The sequence below is a fragment of the Meriones unguiculatus genome, chromosome 4, assembly GCF_030254825.1.
Source record: "Meriones unguiculatus strain TT.TT164.6M chromosome 4, Bangor_MerUng_6.1, whole genome shotgun sequence".
Classification (NCBI taxonomy): domain Eukaryota; kingdom Metazoa; phylum Chordata; class Mammalia; order Rodentia; family Muridae; genus Meriones; species Meriones unguiculatus.
Genome location: NC_083352.1, coordinates 58,117,520 through 58,136,190, shown reverse-complemented (window position 1 = coordinate 58,136,190; position 18,671 = coordinate 58,117,520). Strand labels below are relative to the sequence as shown.

Here is an 18,671-nt window from a genome sequence, read left to right as displayed (position 1 = left end):
CGGACCAGATTAGGAACACCCGGGAAAGACTCCCCACTAGCTTAGGGCTCGGGACACTGGCCAGGCCGATTCCTTCCCTCCTGCCTCGGTTTCCCCCGTTCGGAGAGGCAGTGGTTGGCCTGGCCCCGGGGGAAGGCACTCCGACGCAGAGAGAAGGCTGTGAATCAGAGCAAGCCTGTGCCCAGGCGAGCGCCCTCCCTGCCGCCTTGTCCCCAGCCTCGGTCCCGCCGCGCGCCCTCCCGTCCACCCGCCGCCTCCTCCCGAGGCCGCGGAGGAAGGGGCGGCGCCGAGGGAGGGGTCCCTCCGCCGCGGGAGGCCGCAGCGCCCGCCCGTCACGGCGTCGGCGCCGGCCGGGAGAACCCGGAAGTGGCCGAGCTGCGCGCCCGCCCGCCCGTCCGTCCCGCCGCCGTCGCCGTCGCCCCGCACTCGGGGGAGCGCGGGAGCCGCGCCGGGCACGGGAGCGCGCGGGGGCCGACGGGCCATGGCCGCGGGGGCCGCCGCCGCAGGTGGTGGCGCGCGGTAAGGAGCGCTGCGCCCCCTCGGGGCGGATGGAACGCGGCTGGGCGGGCGGACGGTGCCGGCGTCCGCGGCTGGAATGGTGCTGGCGGCGGCGGCCGCTGCCTGCGTTCTGAAGCCCGCGAGGAGCCACAATGGAGACGCCGCCGCTGCCTCCCGCGTGAGTGAGCGGCCGCCCCGGGGGCGCGCGGCGCTGCGGAGGACCGCCGCGGCCGCGGGGGGCGGCGGGCGGCGGGCGGGCGCGGGGCGTGACGGGGCGCGGCGCCCGCAGTCCGGAGGGCAGCCGCGGGACCGGACTCTGCCTGGCCGAGCGGGCATGCCTCTGGGCTTCTCAGTCCCGGGGCGGATTGCACGGTCCGGATGGGGCTCTGCGTGGGGCATGGCGGGGTGTGTGTGCTGGCGGGGGGGGGGGTTCTACGATCGTCCTGTGGGTGCTCCCCCCTCCCCGAAATGCATGGGCCGCTGCTGCCCATCTCGCCCACCCCTTCCTAGTAGGGAGCGAGAGGATGCACAGGAAACTGGAAAGTACCAGACGCCTGCGAATGCTATCTGAGGTTGCTTGCTTCTCGGAATTTTTAATAAAATTAATATCCAAGGAGCTTTTTACATCACTCCAAACGAGCTGCGGCCGTTTTAGGGCATGTGATCTCTTACCTGGCACTGCAGAAAATCTTTTATCCAGAAATCAGAGCATCTCCCGTTCCCTTGGTAGCCGGGCCACGTTGGTAGTGTTACCGACCTGTTAGGCACAGGTGTCTTTTTTCCTTGGTGCCTGAATGCGTTCAAGATCACCTGCAGCAAAATTACTTTCTAGAAATAAGAGCCGAAAAAAAAAAAAAACACACAAAAGATGTTATTCGATACAAGTTTTTTGTTTATTAAAAAAAAAAAAACAACCCTTTATGAAAGTGGCCTGTATTCTTAAGGAGTTTCTGGGTTTTTTTCTTTTTCTTTTTCCTCCTCCATTCATCAGTTTAACCTTTGTGAAGGAGCAAAGAGCCCTGACTTTTCAAACTGCAGACAAACCTCACTCCAAAAAGAGGGCTACCTTTTCATTCCATCTGATTCATGGAACCTTATTGGTTTTCGGTGAGATTTTGCTAGCTTCACTCCATCACAGTTCCTACCAGCCTCTTGTGGCTGTTTGGCAGAATTCCAGCTAAAATAAGGATATTTGGTTTGGGCCGATTTTTTTATTTTATTTTTATGAGAACGAATGGGATGATAGATCCAGTTTCTGTCCGCACGTTACAGAATTTTGAGTGGAACAGGTTGTGGGGATCTGAAGAGTGGGTGACAGGAGGAGTCTCGGTTGATAAAAATGATAGAGCAGGAGATCCAGTGCCGATAATTTGATAGAGAGAGCAGGGGATCCAGTGCCGCAGCAGTGGCTGCCCTGAGGCTCTGTGATCAGCTCACGCTCCCCAGCAGGTTGGGAAAGCCTCCTGAGCCCCCAGGGAAACATGTTGGTTGAGTGCTTTCAGCAGCTTGGCTATATGAGCTTGCCAGCCAGGCTCAGAGGCACTGCTGGTAGAGTCTGCCCTCTGCATATAGACAGCACACGGTGTGTGATATAGATTGTGTAGGTAAGTTACTTGTGGTGAACATGCCCTCCTCACTGCCCCTTTTAGGTAGATTAAATGCAGTCCCTTTCTTACTTTTGCTGCAGAGCAAACTGAAAGAGAGAACAAGAGGGTCTTAGGATGAAGGTTCAAAAAAAAAAAAAAGTGTGTGTGGAAAAACAGGCCCTAGAAGGAGAAGAGGCGTAGAATATAGTTTAAAATTTAAAAAGTAAAATAAACATCAGGCTCTGTTCATTGATATTGATACTTCCTGTATAGTTCTGAACCTGGATAGAGGCTTGAGGTAGAGGAGAAAACCTGGGGTGCTGAAGTGGAAGAGAGAATTGTGGAAACATCTGTCAAGCACTGGAGCTAAAGCTGTTGGGACTTCTTCATTGTTTATATCCACTTAATTAAAAATGCAAATAGATTTTGTTTTTATTAGGCAGAGCCGGAGTCAGCCTCCTCCTAGAACTTGTCACCTTGCTGCTTAGCTTTGTATAGATTAGAAACAGATTTTGGCTTCCTACCCTTTGGCTTCTTTGGCTGTGTTCCCTTTAACTCGTTCACCTTGGGCCATGCTGTCTGATGTGAGACACTGCAGGTGAGGTCTTGGGGAGGGGCTTTGCTGGACTCTTCCTGGCTGGAGCAGGGTGAGGAACACTCAGCTCTTTCTGTAAGTGCTGAGTGTTAGCCTGAGCTTCAAGGCAAAGAAAGATGTTTGACCTGGACTTAAAGGTCCTTAGTGTGTCGGGAGCAGAGACTCAGAATACTTTTTGTGTGTTTGTTTAGTAATTCATTCAATGTGCAAATTCTTAGATGCCTGTCTCTGCCTGACCCTTTTCATGGTGCTTGTCTGGTCTTCTGTTTTAAGAGCTAAGTCTACATTGTCTTCTGGTTGTATCCTTCTCCCCTTACTCTGTCTTGGAAAGGCATCTCTGCCTAGATTCTCATTTCCTCATTTTCATCTCATTTCTGCCTTTTCCACTCTGCCTCCAACTTTTCTCATCCTTTGAGAAGTCTCATTGATTGCCACTGTACTTCATATTTCTTGTGTTCTTTTTGCGTACTTAAATATATATGGTATTTAGGTTCTGCTTCATTTGGATTTCTAGGTGATATTAAGAGACCATGGGACATTTATTTACTTCTGGTCAAATCTGAAAGATGGGCAGTCAAAAAATTAGCTATCAATTAATGAGTCAGGGAATTCAGGGTAGTAAAAGGAGGTTGTGAAGAAGGAATGAAAGCTGATCAGCAGACAGGTGCTGTGGCACAAACCTTTAATCCCACCACTCAGGAGGCAGAGGCAGGAGGATTGCTATGAGTTCAAGTCTAGCCTAGTCTACAAATTGAAGCCTGTACAGCTAAGGCTACACAGAGAAACCCTGTCTTGAAAAACAAACAAACAAACAAACAACAATAAGACCTGAAATCAAGTAAACAGGCCGAAAGTGTTGACTTTTGGGGTACTTTTCATATTTTAGTCTTTACAGTTATTTGCATAGAGGAGTTTCATATTTTTTTGTTTTTGTTTTTTTTTCGAGACAAGGTTTCTTTGTGCAGCCTTGGCTGTCCTGGACTCACTTTGTAGACCAGGCTGGCTTCGAACTCACAGATATCCTCCTGCCTCTGCGTCCTAGAGTGCTGGGATTATAGGCGTGCACCACTTTTCCTGGTTTGTTAGTTTCATAATTTTTAAGCTGACCAAAGACCGTGAAGTTTCGATTGTGTGAATCCCTTTGATGCCCCTTATGGGACAGTTTTCTTAGCCCTCGTGGTTTTTGTTTGTTTATTTGTTTGTTTGTTTGTTTTCTGTTCCTTCTCCCAAGCCACCTTCCTCCTACTGGCCTTGCTGTTTCTTCATTCAGTTGAGTAGTCATGCCTCAGATGCAGCCTTATCTGTTTACTGGGCAAGTCTGCATCACTGGAATGCTTGTCTTGGGAGGTGTACCCGCACAGCTAGGCAGCTTGTTAGCCATGCTCTGAGCGCTTTTAGCCCCCAAAGATGGGTTGAATCAGAGCAGAATTTTCAGGTTCCGATTTCATTGACCTGTTTAAAGGAAAGAGTAAAGTCCAGTGTAGAGCTGTCAAGTTTCTTTAGTCAAGTGTCTGGAGGAGAGTAATTAGTAACTGCTATCCCTTATCTAAGGATATAATACTATTCTCAAATAGAAGGAACATCCTGGAGGGATAGTACTTTAGTAGTGCAGATGTAACTTTGTGAAAATTTGTTTCATTGCCCTCTCATTTTGTCACAGAAACAAAGTAATTTGTTGAAGCCTGCCATTTGCAGTGCATGGGTGCCTGCAGAACCAGGGCTCTCTCTAGATTCCGGGTGGTGAATTGCCAGCCTTGCAGTTTATTGGCTCACACGTCTTTCATAAAGCTCATGGAGTTCGTTCTTGTTTTCACTTAAGTAGTCCTAGATATTCAAGTAGAATAACTATCTCCTTCCTTCCTTCCTTCCTTCCTTCCTTCCTTCCTTCCTTCCTTCCTTCCTTCCTTTCCTTCCCTCCCTCCCTCCCTCCTTCCTTTCTTTCTTTTTCTCCCTCTCCTTCCTTCCTTCTTTTTTTCCCTTTGGTTGTTGTTTGGTTTTGTTTTGTTGTTGTTGTTGTTGTTGTTTTTCAAGACAGGGTTTCTCTGTGTAGCCTTGGCTGTCCTAGACTCACTTTGTGTAGACCAGGTTGGCCTCAAACTCAGAGATCCATCTGCCTGTCTCTCAAGTGCTGGGATTAAAGGCGTGCACCACCATGCCTGGCTGTTACTATCATTTCTTTAAGCATTTTTCGTTAAATTTTTATTTTGTGTGCAGTGTCTGTGTGTCCCCGTGTGAGCATTCGTTCATCCACATGTCACTGTGCACATGTGGAGGTCATAGGACAAGCTCCAGGAGTTGGTTCTCTCCTTTCACAATGTGGGCCCCAGGGACTGAGCCCACCAGGCAAGTGCTTTTGCTTGCTGAACGATTTAAATGGCTCAGCTCAGGTTTGTTGTTTGTTTTTTAATCTTTTGGTTAAAACTGATAGTAACCAAACATAATTGTAGAAATGACAGAGAATAGTGAGGCGCAGAGAGACGCATAATGTTGGATATGACAGAGAATAGTGTATCACATACATCACACACACACACACGTTATTCAGATAACCTCGGCTGTATCTTTGAGGTGAACTGAACGGAGGCCAAATGGAGGACCTGTATTGAAGGTGTAGGAAAGAGCGAGCATGCAAGCAAGCAGGAAGGCGTCCTTGCATGGTTCTTCCACTGACGTGACACCGTTCCAGCCAGTGTACTTGGCATGCTGTGCACGGCACCTTCCTACATTCTGGATTGTTGACATCTGCTCTCATATTCTGACTAGTTCCTTTCACAGATTCTGTCTTGAGCAACAGCCTTTGTTTTTTATGACACCACTTGTTTTGGCCTCCTCCTCTAGTTTTTCAGTGGCTGAATGTGATTTACATAATTTCATACTTACTTAATCTTTCCCACAATCTTGCTGTGTAGGTCTCCTATTATTATCTTTTTGGCCAAAGAAATGCAAACTAAATTGCTTTCCCAAGCTTATACGTATCTGAAAAACTGCTATTCTGATGTCTGTGTTGATCACCTTGCTTTTTTATGAGACAGGATGTTGCTATATATGCCAGATTGGCCTGGAGCTCTGATCCTCCTGCCTCAGCTTCCTTAGTGCTGGTTTTGCAGGAGTGCACCACCAAGTCTTGCTTTGTGGTTTCTGCACCTCACAGGTAGTACTTGCTCCACTCAGAAGTAGATCTTGGCCAGTTCTTCTTAATCTACAATTCATCTCATCTGTATTCCCATCTGTATCTTTTCGTTCATTAATTTTTGAGAAGGGTTTCTCACTCTGTAGCCCAGATTGGCATCAGTCTCACAGTATAGCTCAGATTGGCCTTCAGCATCCCTTTGTGTCAGACTATTGAGCACTGAGATGACTGTATCTTAAGTCAACACAACATATGTGCTTAAAAGGTCTGGAGTCATGGGCTTCTAATGGAGTGTCTTAGCTCCAGTGTAAAACTCAGTGTTTCTTAGGATGACTTTATAACCTCTTCTCAAACTGCGTTCCCTTGTAACTTTTCCATGTAGGAATGAAATAACCATCGTCAGATCCCTGGCACTGAAAACTCCCACACAGTCTTTGACTCTCCCTCCTTTCCTTGTCCTCCACACCTCGTCTGCCTGCAGGAGCTGGAGAGGCTTAGATTCCGGTCTCCATAGAGTTCACCACTTGAAACCTGGAACTCCTCAGTCATCTACCTTTAAATTCTCCTGTCTTTGCTCATCACCATTTAGGCCATGTGTCATTTTAACCTTTCGGCATCCCAGAATCATGTAACATGACTAATGAAAGCCACATGCTCAGTCAGGAAGCCTTGCCCTGCCATCATGTTGACTTTTGAGGTCCTTGTGGGCCTTAGCTTCTGAAGCTAACCTCTCTGCAGTATCATTTGGCAGCATTCTCCAGCCTGCCTGTTGCTCACACTCCTGTTTCTGCTTAAAATGATGTGGAGTTCTTGCAGGGCCCACTTGAGCCCCACACCTCCTTCACAGTTTTATTTATTTCTGCCCCTTCTGGGTCATCGTTAGCTTCCTCTGGAATTTACAGTCTTGTATATTTGTACTGACTTGTGCCATTTCTTAGTGTTTGGCTTTGCCTTCCCTATTAGATGGGAACCTGGAGCAGGGTCTTGGCTTAACCCCTCTTCTCCTGTTCATTACAAGCATCCACTGGACATTTAGGCAGCAGTTATATGTTTGATTTATCAACAGCTATCGTTATTTGTACATTTCTAATGACTTCAAGTTGAGTGTTGCAATTAAAATTGAAGGCCAAGAAAGTGAATAAAAGTAAATGGCTGTATTCAATTTAGTTCCCAGATTCAATATTTTTCTTCTTTATGTTTGTATTCATATGGTATTTAATGCTTAGATGGATTTGTGAGACAAGTAGATGAGGCTTAATTCTTTTTCGTATTAATCCAGAGTCATTTGGTGTTTGGCATGGACAAGACTGCTGTTTGCTTCTCCACCTGATTTCTGTCTTCCAGTGGTCCTTCCCTACCCCCATGAAGATGATACAAAATTTCTCCCATCATCTGAACTGCCAGGCTAAATTGCTGCTTTGAAGTGATGACCATTGTAGAAAAATTAGCAAAAGAAAAAAAAATGAGGGATAAAAGACATGGAAATGTTTGAAATGGTTCATTACCCTTCTTTTCTCTATTTTATCATCTCACGAAAACCTTTCTCTGATTGTGTTTTGTTAATTGTTTATGAGATTTCTTTAAAAGATTGATCTTGCATAAGACATGCTCTTACCCCATCCCTTTCCTGGTAATAGTCACTGTCAGGGACAAAAAGTGCCTGATTGTGCTGTGTTTGTCATGTAGGTGGGAGGGAAAGAGGAGAGAGCTGGGTTGAACTGAAGTGGAGCTTTTTACAGCACCATTGTTCTACTATCAGAGAGCAATTATGCTCCAACTTCCATCAACCTCTCAACCTCAGACATCCCATCCACCTCCCCCTGCCAGCACTTCCCCACACATGTCACATAAAGCCACCCAGCCAAGTCCCAGGCTGAAGACATGTCTCTCTGCTCAGGGCTCCGGTTTTTAACTGCTGTTCCTTAATCAAATTGAGCATGCCTGCCTTTTCTAGATGTTTTCTTTCTAGCTCTGGGGAACCAGAGCTACATATACACCTTTGAGCAATGAAAACAATAGCAGCAGCAACAAAAACAATACACACACACACACACACAGGCATACGCACGTGTTTGAAGGTAGGAGTATAAGATTGTAAAATGCTATGTGATACACTACACACAGGATAGGAGTTTAATTTCACAAGTGCCTTATACTCAATTCTAAGGACCTACAGACTGAAGATACAATCTAATCTTTCTGCTGGGATGGGCATCTCACTCAGAGCCTCATACATCCTAATCAGTGTTCTACTGCCCCCTGCACACATCCTCAGTCCAAACTCTGGGTATAGTAGGACAGACATTCACATTTTAAAGAACCACATTTAATTGCTGAATACTGTTAAGTTTATAGATTACCGTTTGTGCAATGGAACAAGTAAAGCCCAAGAAAAGTTTAAATTCAATACACTTGAAGAAAAATTGCCACTAGAACATCACCACAAATTCAACCACAACACTACCATAAACCAAGTGTTGAATGAGGAAAAGCTATTGCTTTCTTGTCCATCAGTGATGTGCTGACTATTGGGAGATGATGTGGGCAGGAGAATCAGAGCATTTTGTTGGGAAGTTTTATTATAGAGTGGTGTGATAAACATTTGTGAAGAAAGTCATAGATTCTAGTCTGTATTTCCAATACCTGGTCCCTATTTTAAGTGGATCATTGCTAATAACTTGCCAACCTTCTGGAAGTATGTTTGGCAGGGAAGACAGGGAGAGCATAGGAGAAATATTACAAATTACTGGGAAACTTCAGAGCAGTGCAGCACGGATGGTGACTTTGAAAACAACAGCTGCTGACATGAACTTGGCAGAATTTTGTGAATAATGGTGGGTGACTCACTGCAAGCCAGGAGTCTTGTAGCTTTTGAGGTGAACAGGCAGAGAGGGTAGAGCAGAGATGGTGGCCACCCAAGGGCCAAGTATTTACATCCTAAATGTGACAGTGTCTTTGGTCCCCAGTGAAATTTTGCAGCCATACCCTTCCCATGGCTTTTGCCAACAGAAAACACTGAAGTTATAAACACCCCAGATTTTTAAAGTGCTTGTTCTCAATCTGGGATGATCTGCCTGGGGTGGGAGGGTAAGTGGGTGGTAGGGTGTATTACATCACCTGTTGTTTTTAAACATCATGCCTAGCTGCTTTCACCCCTGCTGCCCAGAGACACCACCATTCTGACACACCTATTTTTGAAAAGGGCTTGCCTGGTTCTTTATATGAGGACGGATGGATATGCATTGTTTGAGAAACTGATTGGGTTTTTGTTTGTGCTGTGCTTGTGTATGTGCACGCACTGAGTGGAGATCAGAGGTTCACTTGTGGGAACTGGTTCTTTCCTCCTACCCTGTAGATCCTGGGAATCAAACTCAGATCATCAGAATCAGGCTTGGTTGCCTTCCCATCTCAATGGTCCTCCATCTTAGTTTTATAAGACAGGGTCTCTCTATTGGGAACTGGAGCTGGCTGGTTCCATTCTGCTAGGCTGGCTCTCCTCCCCAGTGCTAGGATGACAGGTGTGTTTCACTATGCCCTGCTTTTTACGTGGACGCTTGGGAATGAAATTCAGCTCTGTGTGTGTGTGCAGCATGAACTTTACCTTCTGACCCTTCTCCAGGACTGGAGTTTCCTTTTAACCTTTGTGTACCTTTGTGGTGTATGTGTGTGGTCTGTGCACATATGGGCATGAACATGCCTTCATGTATCAGAAGAGGATCCTGGGTGTCCTGGTCTGACCAAAAGCAAGCTGGGGAGAAAGAACTTATTTCATCTTATAGGTTACAGTTCATCTCTGAAGGAAGTCAGGGCAGGAGCTTAAAGCAGAGATCATGGAGGAATGCTGCATGCTGGATGGCTCTAGCTCTCTCTGCTAATTTTTTGTATTTGGCTTAGGCCCTAAGACTCCAGGAGTGGTACCAGCCATAAGCAGACCAGATCCTCCATAATCAACAAGCAAAACAGCTCCCCGTGGACATGCCCACAATCCAGTCTCATGGACGTGATCCCTCACCTGAGGGTCCTGCTTCCCAGTGACTCTAGTTGATGTCAACTTGACAGTAAACATTGAGCCATACAAACCCCATTCCTCTTTTGCTGTTGAGACAGGGTCTTTCCCTGAGTTTAGAGCTAGGCTGGTTACCATCAAGTCCCAGTGATCCCCCTGTCTCTGCTCCCTGTAGTGATAGGACAGAGGCCTATGAGCCGTGCCTGGCTTTTCAAATGGATTCTGGGATCTGAACTCAGATCTTCATGTTTACACAACTGCTTTTAATCTCTGAGACATCTGTCAGCCCTTTTCTGATATTACTATCCCCCCCCCCAAAAAAAACCACTATTCTGAATCAAATAACAAGAAGGAGATTATTCATCCTATCTAAATTGTTAAAGGGCTTTCAACCCTTTGCTTGGTTTTGAAACTTTGACTGTTTGAGAATTCTTCAGGTTAGGGTATTTCCCTGGTGTCTGAGAATGCAGTTGTTAGGAGGCAAGATGGCAAGGCCACCTCAGTTACAAAGCCATCCTGGGGAGTTTGTGGAGATCCGGCATTCAGGGAAGGTTTGGGGACTGTCTTCTATACAGCACAGCTAAGCCATACACTGGAACTCAAACCCTCAGACATTGCAACTTATGCCAGACTGGCAGTGGTGGCGCATACCTTTTAACCCCAGTGAGGCAGGCAGATATTTGACTTTGAGGCTATTGTGGATTGAGGCTAATCCATGGATCGAGCTCCAGGACAGCCAGGGCTACTCAGAGAAACCCTGTCTCAAAACCAAACCAAACCAAACCAAACCGAACCAAAACCAAATAAAACAACTACCCTCTCCCCTCACTAGAAATGGCAACTCTTTCGGATGTGTTTTTGATAACCATGCAGCTATGTGGGCTTTTATTAGGTAAGAACAGTTTTGGTTGTGGTGGCAGAAGCCTTTAATCTCAGCACCAAGGGGGCACAGGCAGGTGGGTCTTGGTGAGTCTGTAGCCTGGTCTTACAAAGTGAGTCCAGGACAGTCAGGGCTATTACACAAGCTGTCTGGAAAAATAAACAAACAAACAAACAAACAGTTGTGGAGTGTAACATTCAGGAAAGAAAGGTGAAGGGACTTTGAGCAAGTGTCTCCTTTTGACATTCCCAAAAAGGCAGTGCCCACCTTTCCTGGAGACTCTGCTCTTTGCCCGTAAGGGGAGGAGGGCCAGGTGGGCACACATGGTCTAGTTTCAAGGGCATCCCCACCCCTGTATACCTCTAGCAGCTACAGTTGTCATGGCTTTAGTTTAACACCACAGTGTAGTCATGTCTGTTGCCCCATTCTGTTGGTGAACGAAACACCATCTAACACAAAGCCACCTAGGAAATGAGGAATTATGGGAAGGACATTAGCAACGGAAATAGCCTGTGCATCAGGGCTGTGTTTGCAAGTGGCTTTCAGTACAAAGAACACCTAAGCAAGGAAAGCTAATATCATTTCTTCCTTATTCTTTTAAGTCTTTGAATAAACAAAATGGAAGCAGAAAATTACTTTAAGAGAGCACCACTGCTGTGTGCCTTGATTGTGTGTGGCAGCCTTAGCGTTTGCTCTGGAAAGCCAGGACTTTCTTTCTTTCTCCTCTGAGCTTGTTCTTTTGAGACAGGGCCTTGCACCGGTGTCGCTCAGGGTATCCTTGAACTTGTGAGCCTGCTCAGCTTCCAGAATGCTGGGATTACAAGTGTGTACTACTATACCCAGTTAAATCCTAATTTTAAAAGGAGATTTATTGAGTTATTTTATGGGTGTTTTGCCTCCATCTATGTATGTGCACTATGGGCGTGCCTGCAGAGGCCAGAAGAGTTGGATCCCCTGAAACTGGAGTAGCAGGTGGTTGAGAGCCACCACGTTAGTGCTGGGAACCAAACCCTGGTTTTCTACAAGTACCGCAAGTGCTCTTAACTGCTGAGTCATCTTTCAGGTCCCTCTTAATTACTTAAAAACTTTAAAATGTCTTATTATTTGTTTATGTTGAGGAAGGTCTGTGCATGCCACATCATGTGTGTGGAGGTCAGAGGACAGCAACTGGGAGTCAGTTCTCTTTCCACCATGAGGGTCCTCAGGATTGGAGTCAGGTTGTTTTGTTTAGAGAACCGTGCCTTCATCCACTGAGGCATCGCATGGGCTCCTGATTGCTCACAGAGGTGTAAAGCTTCTGACTCTTAAATAACACTGTTCTCCTTAGGATGGAGTCATGTTTGCTTCCATTGTGTACACTGAAAACTCTCCGGTACACACTGAAAAATCGCCAGCATACTTCCCCCCTGCTGAAGCCTGATTGCTCTGTACCTGTCTTTGTGCTGTATGTACAGGAATTCCAAATTGCATGCCTCGGAGGGAGTGTGCCTGGGTTCCACAGACTTTCCGTGGGAATCTTGTTTCCTTTGCTGTGAGATTGGGGATATCTATCTGTCTTGTATAGTCATGTGTCTTCTCCCCCCACCACCCGTGACCCGTCTGCCTTTTAGACTTACTAGATTATTTCCTTTCCAAGATCTTTTTTCTTCTTAAAATTTGTGCATAGTGCACATGTGTATGGGGCCAGAGGTGGATGTTGGATGCTTCTTTCTATAGCTGACCATCTTAACTATGGAGACAGGGTCTTCTCACAGAACTGGGAGTTTGCTTATTGGCTGGAAGGCTGGTCAGGCAGCGCTGGGGATCCTCTGTGTGGACACTCATTGCAAGGGTTACAGACATACATCACCAGGCTTGGCTTTTATGTGGGTGCTGGAAAGCCGAACCTAGGACCTTTTTTACATGTATAACAGGCACTTTCCCAAATGAGACCTCTCCACAGCCCTCTAATAACTTTTTTAAAAACAAAAAATTAATTATTTCATTTGATGTGTGTGAGTGTTTTCCCTGCATGTATATCTGTTGTCCTGTGCTCAGGCCTGGTGCCCACAGAAGTCAAAAGAGGGTGGCGGATCCCCTGGAACTGGAGTTACAGAAAGGGCTGAGAGCTGCCATGTGTGTGCTGGGAATTGAACTCAGGTCATCTGGAAGGAGTAACCAGTGCCCTTTAACTACTGAACCATCTCTCCAGCCCCCGGACCTTTTCTTAACATCATTCTGTACTCCCTCCTGCAAAGGCCGTAGTTAATGGAGTGTGCCTCCTCTTATCTGACCCCAGCAGTGGAATTTGCTTCTGGAGGCCATGCCCTGTGTTCCCTCAGTTGTTCAGCCTTAGAAAAACAATTCAGCAGGGTAAAGCAGAGTTTCTGTCTGTTGCTGGTGGACGGCCTGTGAAGGAGTCAAGTAGTGCACTAGCACTGCCCGGGGACTAGGGACACGGAGCATGCTCTGCTGAACTGCCTGGGTTTCCTAATGCTGAAAGTCTGCCCCTTGGCTTCACATACTGCCCATGTAACCAGCCTGCTTTTTGGCTTTGTCCATAGAGCTAGTGATTCTCAGAATTCCATCACAATCTAAAGAAAAACAATTGTGTGTGTGTGTGTGTGTGTGTGTGTGTGTGTTGGTTCTCTCTTTCTACCTTGTGAGACCTGGGGGTAAAATTTAGATTGTCAGACTAGGCAAATTTCTCTGCTTGTTCAGCCATCTTACCAGTCCATCAGTTAGATTTTTGGTTTTCAACTCTAGGCTATCCTGATATTTTTCTCACGATTTTTGTGTCCCAATGTCAGTACCAACCTGTGTGAAAATGATCTCACTACACCTCAAACTAGTTCTACCTGTAGCCTTCCTCTTTCTATTAATGGGAACCTAATTTTCTCCCTTGCTCAGACTTTCTTTGACTTATACATTCATTCTGTCTTCAGATCTTATTGCCTCCTCCTATCAAAAGCTAGCCACTTCTTCTACCAAAGGCAGCTTCCCTGGAACCCTTTAGATCAGTGGTTCTTAATCTTTCTAATGCTGTCATGGTAACCCCCCCAACCATAAAATTATTTTGTTGCTATGCTGCAACTGTAAATTTGCTACTGTTATGAATATAAATATCTGATATGTGGTATATCTGATGTTTGACCTCTGTGAAAGGGTCACTAGACTCCCAAAGGGGTCACAACCCGCAGGCTGGAGCGACTGCTTTAGAGCATTAATGCCATACCTAAATCCTTTTCCTCTTTGACCCCTATAGACAGTTGTTCTAGTTTGCTTCCTAGCAGTCTCACAACGTGGCCACGCCCAGTCTGAGTGAGGCATTTCTTCACTCGAGGTTCCTTGGGGTCTCTAGGTTGTGCCAAGTTGACAGTAAAACCAGCACAAGTGTCTTCACCTTTGTTACGTCTCTGCCATAGGGGCCAGTGGGCCTGTACTTGCCCTGCCTGTGCCTTTCCCACTGACGCTCCTCTCACCTTCTAGGTCTTTATTCAGGTCTCAACTCCTGCTTACTTTCTGTGACCACTTCTGTGATCCTTTTAATACTGCAAATTCCCTTCTCCAGTGCATCATCCTACATGTCTTCTCCCTGTCTTTTTGTTTTGTTTTGATTTTTTGAGGCAGAGTTTCTCTGCGCAGTTCTGGCTGTCCTGGACCCAGAGATCCACCTGCGTGTGCCTCCCGAGTGCTGGGATTACAGCCATGCTCCACGGTATATGGCACCTTCTCCCTGACTTATCCTGCCTTTCTTCCGTAGCACTTAACACTTTGTAACCTGCTACTCACCCAGTTTTTTTGATCTGCCATGCTTATTGTGTCCTCTCCCCACAGATGGAGAAAGGCAGGGGTCTAGTCATTGATGTTTTACAAATGCACTCAAAAAGAATGAATGGCTGTAAAATGAAGTGCTTTCACAAAGGACCCGCCCTTTTAGAAGTGGGGAGTGCGGGGCTGAGAGTGCTGGTGCTGCTCTTTGTACTATGCATACACAAGCATGGCTCTCAGCAGACTTAACTGTGCTGCCTTGACTTTTAAAAACGTTTTATTTATTTTTATGTGTATGTGTACCAGTGTTCACTTGCATGTATGTGTGGTGCGCAGGGGGTCGGGTTCCCAGTCCCCAACTCTCATGGCTGATAATGCTCTGCAACCCTAGCTCCAGGAGAGCCAGGGTCCTCTTCTTGCTTCCATGGACAACACTCCAACACAGATGCACAAACATATCCATAAAAAGAAAGCAAAGCTTTCCTTAAAACAGAAAAATAATACATTTAAGCACGAGCTTAACTATAGAGAGCATGTGTGACAAGTCAGGTTGGGTGTGTTCTGCTACTTAACTGTGTCCCTCATAGCCTCCTCCCCACCTCAGTCTCTTCATCTGTGAAATGGGCTAATCATGGTAATTAGCTTACAGAGTTGCTGTGACAATTATAAATAATGAGAGTGTACTATTATGCACAGAAGCTGCTGTGTGTTGAACCCAGTACATATTAGTTAATATGATTAATCTCTTTTTAGTGTTGGCCCAAAATATATGGCATAAGTGTCTTTGCAAAGAGAGAAAATTTAAATCAGATTCTGTCTTTGAAGTTTTCTTGAAGTACAACCTCGTTCTATCTTAGTTTGTAAACAAACTGTAAACATACCACATCTATGCATGTTTATGACTGTAGGTTGGCTGTTAAAGCAAGTTAATTTCCAACAGACATTTTTGCAGCATTTTTATTTAGAGAGATCTGATAAGCTATTTTCCCCTCAGTCTTCCATGTTTCTTTCTATTTGACAGATTTGACATCGGAGAAATAATTACCCAGTGTTTTTTTTTTTTTTTTTTTTTTTAAGAAACCATAGTGACCGTCAGAAAGCGCTCTGAATTGTGCCTCGCTCTTGCTTGAGGACAGCCTTCTAAAGGAGGAGGGGAGGGAGAGGAGGGAGCCATTTAGTTTGTCTCTTGTAGCTTGACAAGCTGGAACTAAAGTATCTTACTGAGATCTTTGTCTTTTTTGTTCTTTTCTCTATGTACAGATGCACAAAGCAGGGTCATCAGAAGCCCCTCGATTCAAAAGATGATAATACTGAAAAGCACTGCCCAGTGACGGTGAACCCCTGGCACATGAAGAAAGCCTTCAAAGTCATGAATGAATTAAGAAGGTAGTGTCTCGAATGCATATGTAGCCATTCGTCCTTTCCTTTGATTTTTCATTGTCTATGGGGAACCCTCCTCTCCCCATTGCTGCTCAGGGAACATGGGAAGCTTTTCTGCAGGGTTTTTAGGGGGAGAAAGGAGATGAGAAGCACACATGATGGAGGGATCCTCTGTCCAACAGTGTCTAATCATGGGTGGCTAGTGTGAGCCCAAGCATTCTGTAGGAGAAAGGACACAGTGACTTTCCAAAGAAAATAGTTCATTTCTTCCTTCCTTCCTTCCTTCCTTCCTTCCTTCCTTCCTTCCTTCCTTCCTTCCTTCCTTCCTTCCTTCCTTCCGAGGTAAGGTCTTGTATCTTCCCAGGGGAGGAGGACCTTGAACTCATGATCCTACCTATTCCATCTATGGGCTGGATGACGGGCGGGTGCTACCACCATCCCCCTGTTTATAATTGTTGTTGTCTTTTTTAATCTTTAAAATACCAATTGTACATTAAAGTAATAGCGTATCAGATACTGTGGTTTATTTTCTTGTGTGTGTGTATGTGTGGTGGGGGCATACGTGGTAGTTAGGGGATAGCCTAGGAACCAATTTTCTTGCGTTCCGGGTATTTGAACTCATGTCCTTAGCTTTGGTGGCAAGCGCTTTTATCCTCTGAGCCTTTGATTTAAGTAGAATATTTTATTGATATTACTTGTTTCTTTAAAAAAAATTTTAATATGATTACTAGAAAGTCATCACTTGCATCATATTTCCATTAATACTGCTGGCAGGCTTCGGATTCTAGCCATAAAGAATGTGGAAAGATAACTTTTAGACAGGGAAACATGTAACTTGTTTTGGTGGTGGTAGTTGTGGTTGTTGGGGACCAGTACCTGCCGATTGCTAAGGTGATTCTCATCTGTTAAGGGTCATTGCCACCCACTGGGCCTTCATGCTACACACCTGCAGTCCTAGCATTCAGCAGGCTGAGGCTGGAGGATCTCATGTTTAAGGAGTCTAGACTGTATAAAGTGATCCAGCTTAAGAAAAAAAAGCCTTTGATGATAAAGGTGCCATTGTAAGCTGATTAAATAGGGTCTGGAGAGACTGACCAGCAGGTAAAAAGTGGTTGTTGCTCTTGCAGAAGACCAAGGTCTGGTTCCCAGCATTTACATTGTGGCTTTCAACAGTCATAACTTCAGTTCCGGGGATCCAGTGCCCTGTTCTGAGCTCGTGGGGCATCAGATGTGCATATAGTACATACACATTGACTCAGCCAAAGCAGTTGAACATAAAATCAAACAAATAAATCTAAAAGAAAAAAGACAGAAAAAGACTCCAGACTCCTTCATCCCCAACTCCTATCGGGCACAATAGCCTTGGTTTCCTTCTCTATCCTGGTCTCTGGTTGATCTGGACGTGACTCACTACACCACAGGAACGCAGTACCTGCTGCTCCCTCCCCTGAGGCAAACGACTGCATTTTGAGCTAAACTGACAGTTGCTCAGCCTTTGACTTTGAGTCTTTGCTTTAGCCTCGGATTGTTTAGCCCTGGCCATCCCTGACCTGTTGTGGGTGTGGACTACGTGGCTGTGAAATAGCATCTCCTTGTTCATTGTGTTGTACTGTTTCGTAAGCTCATGCCACCGGCCCGTAGTTCGTGCTAACTTCAAACAAAGGGGAGCTTTGAGTAGTTGCTGTTGATTGCTTGGTCTTTAATGATGTCGTTAGCCAATAGTATTTTTAAGATGAACTATGTGAGGCTGGGGAGATGGCCCAGTTGGTAAAGTGCTTGCTGTGTAAGAGTGAGAACTTGCTTTTGGAACCTTAGAACACATCAGTAGCCTGGAATGTTAGCACAGCTATGCAAACCGAGTGCTTCACAGGCAGAGACAAGAGGATCCTGAGGCTCATGGGCCAAATGGTTTAGCCAATCTGCAAACTTCATTGAAAGACCCAGTCTCAAAAGATAAGAGGTGAGCAACTGAGAAAGGCCAACCTTTGGCCTCCACACATTTGCACATGTGCAGGAAGGCACAGGCATATATATGCTAACACAGATTGAGTTAACTGTACAGCTGGGAAGTGGATAAAGTAGTTTTATTCTATAGGAGAGGGCAAGAAGCAAGAAGGCTCTTGGGAGTTCATTAGGAAGATCTCTGAGTTTAAGGTCTGCGTAGTGAGTCCCAGGGCTGCATACTGAGATAGAATTTCAAAAAAAAAGTCATCTTCATTTCTTATCTTTTGTAGCCAATTTGTGTAATTCCTTTAAAAATACACACAAAAGAAACTTTTATTGTATAGCTGAAAGTCACTAATTACTTCCTGTCCTTTCATCAGCTTCCTGTTGTCAGGGAAGGGTAGCCCGGGTGGCTTCCTGATTTCTGGGAAAAGAGAACTTCCTTGTTCTTACCTTTCTGTTTGGCTTCCTTTGGCCACCAGCCCTGCAGCTCTAGCCTCAGAGTGGGAGTGGTCGTGGCTGGTAAGGGAGTGGGGTGTGAGGGGGCTTCGCAGCTGTGCATTAGGGATGGCTTTTGTGAACTTTTTGCTGGTGTCGGCAAAGTCACTTTCATGAACCACTTGGGTAAGGAATGGTTGCCCACACATCTATCCCCAGATAGAGGTAGGAGGACAAGAGCTCTGTGAGAGGTTGTCTGTCTTCACTCTGTGTGAAGACAGATAACACATCCCGGATGTGGGCAGTACCATTACGTGGATCGTGGTTCTGGAAAAAGCCATCTGAATGCCAGTATCCCTTCTCTCCGCCTTTTGAACTGCTCAGAGGTGAATAAGTCCCTACCACCATGCCACCCACCACGACGGACTGTACCCTCAAAGTGTTACCCCAATAAGTTCCTTCTC

The 18,671-nt window shown here is 45.8% G+C and overlaps 1 protein-coding gene across 3 annotated transcripts in view; it reads left to right on the top strand.

Annotated features, from left to right (window-relative positions):
• Positions 1 to 365: 365 nt before the first annotated feature.
• Klhl2 (kelch like family member 2) overlaps positions 366 to 18,671 on the top strand; it is a 111,491-nt gene continuing 93,185 nt past the window's right edge. The window contains exons 1-2 of one of the 3 annotated variants that reach the window (XM_060381852.1): positions 366 to 676; positions 15,706 to 15,831. In XM_060381852.1, coding sequence (XP_060237835.1) covers positions 651 to 676; positions 15,706 to 15,831 — 152 coding nt within the window. In that variant the 5' untranslated portion in view covers positions 366 to 650. The remainder of the gene's footprint in view (positions 677 to 15,705; positions 15,832 to 18,671) is intronic. The other 2 variants (XM_060381851.1, XM_021637848.2) reach the window with 2 other exon arrangements.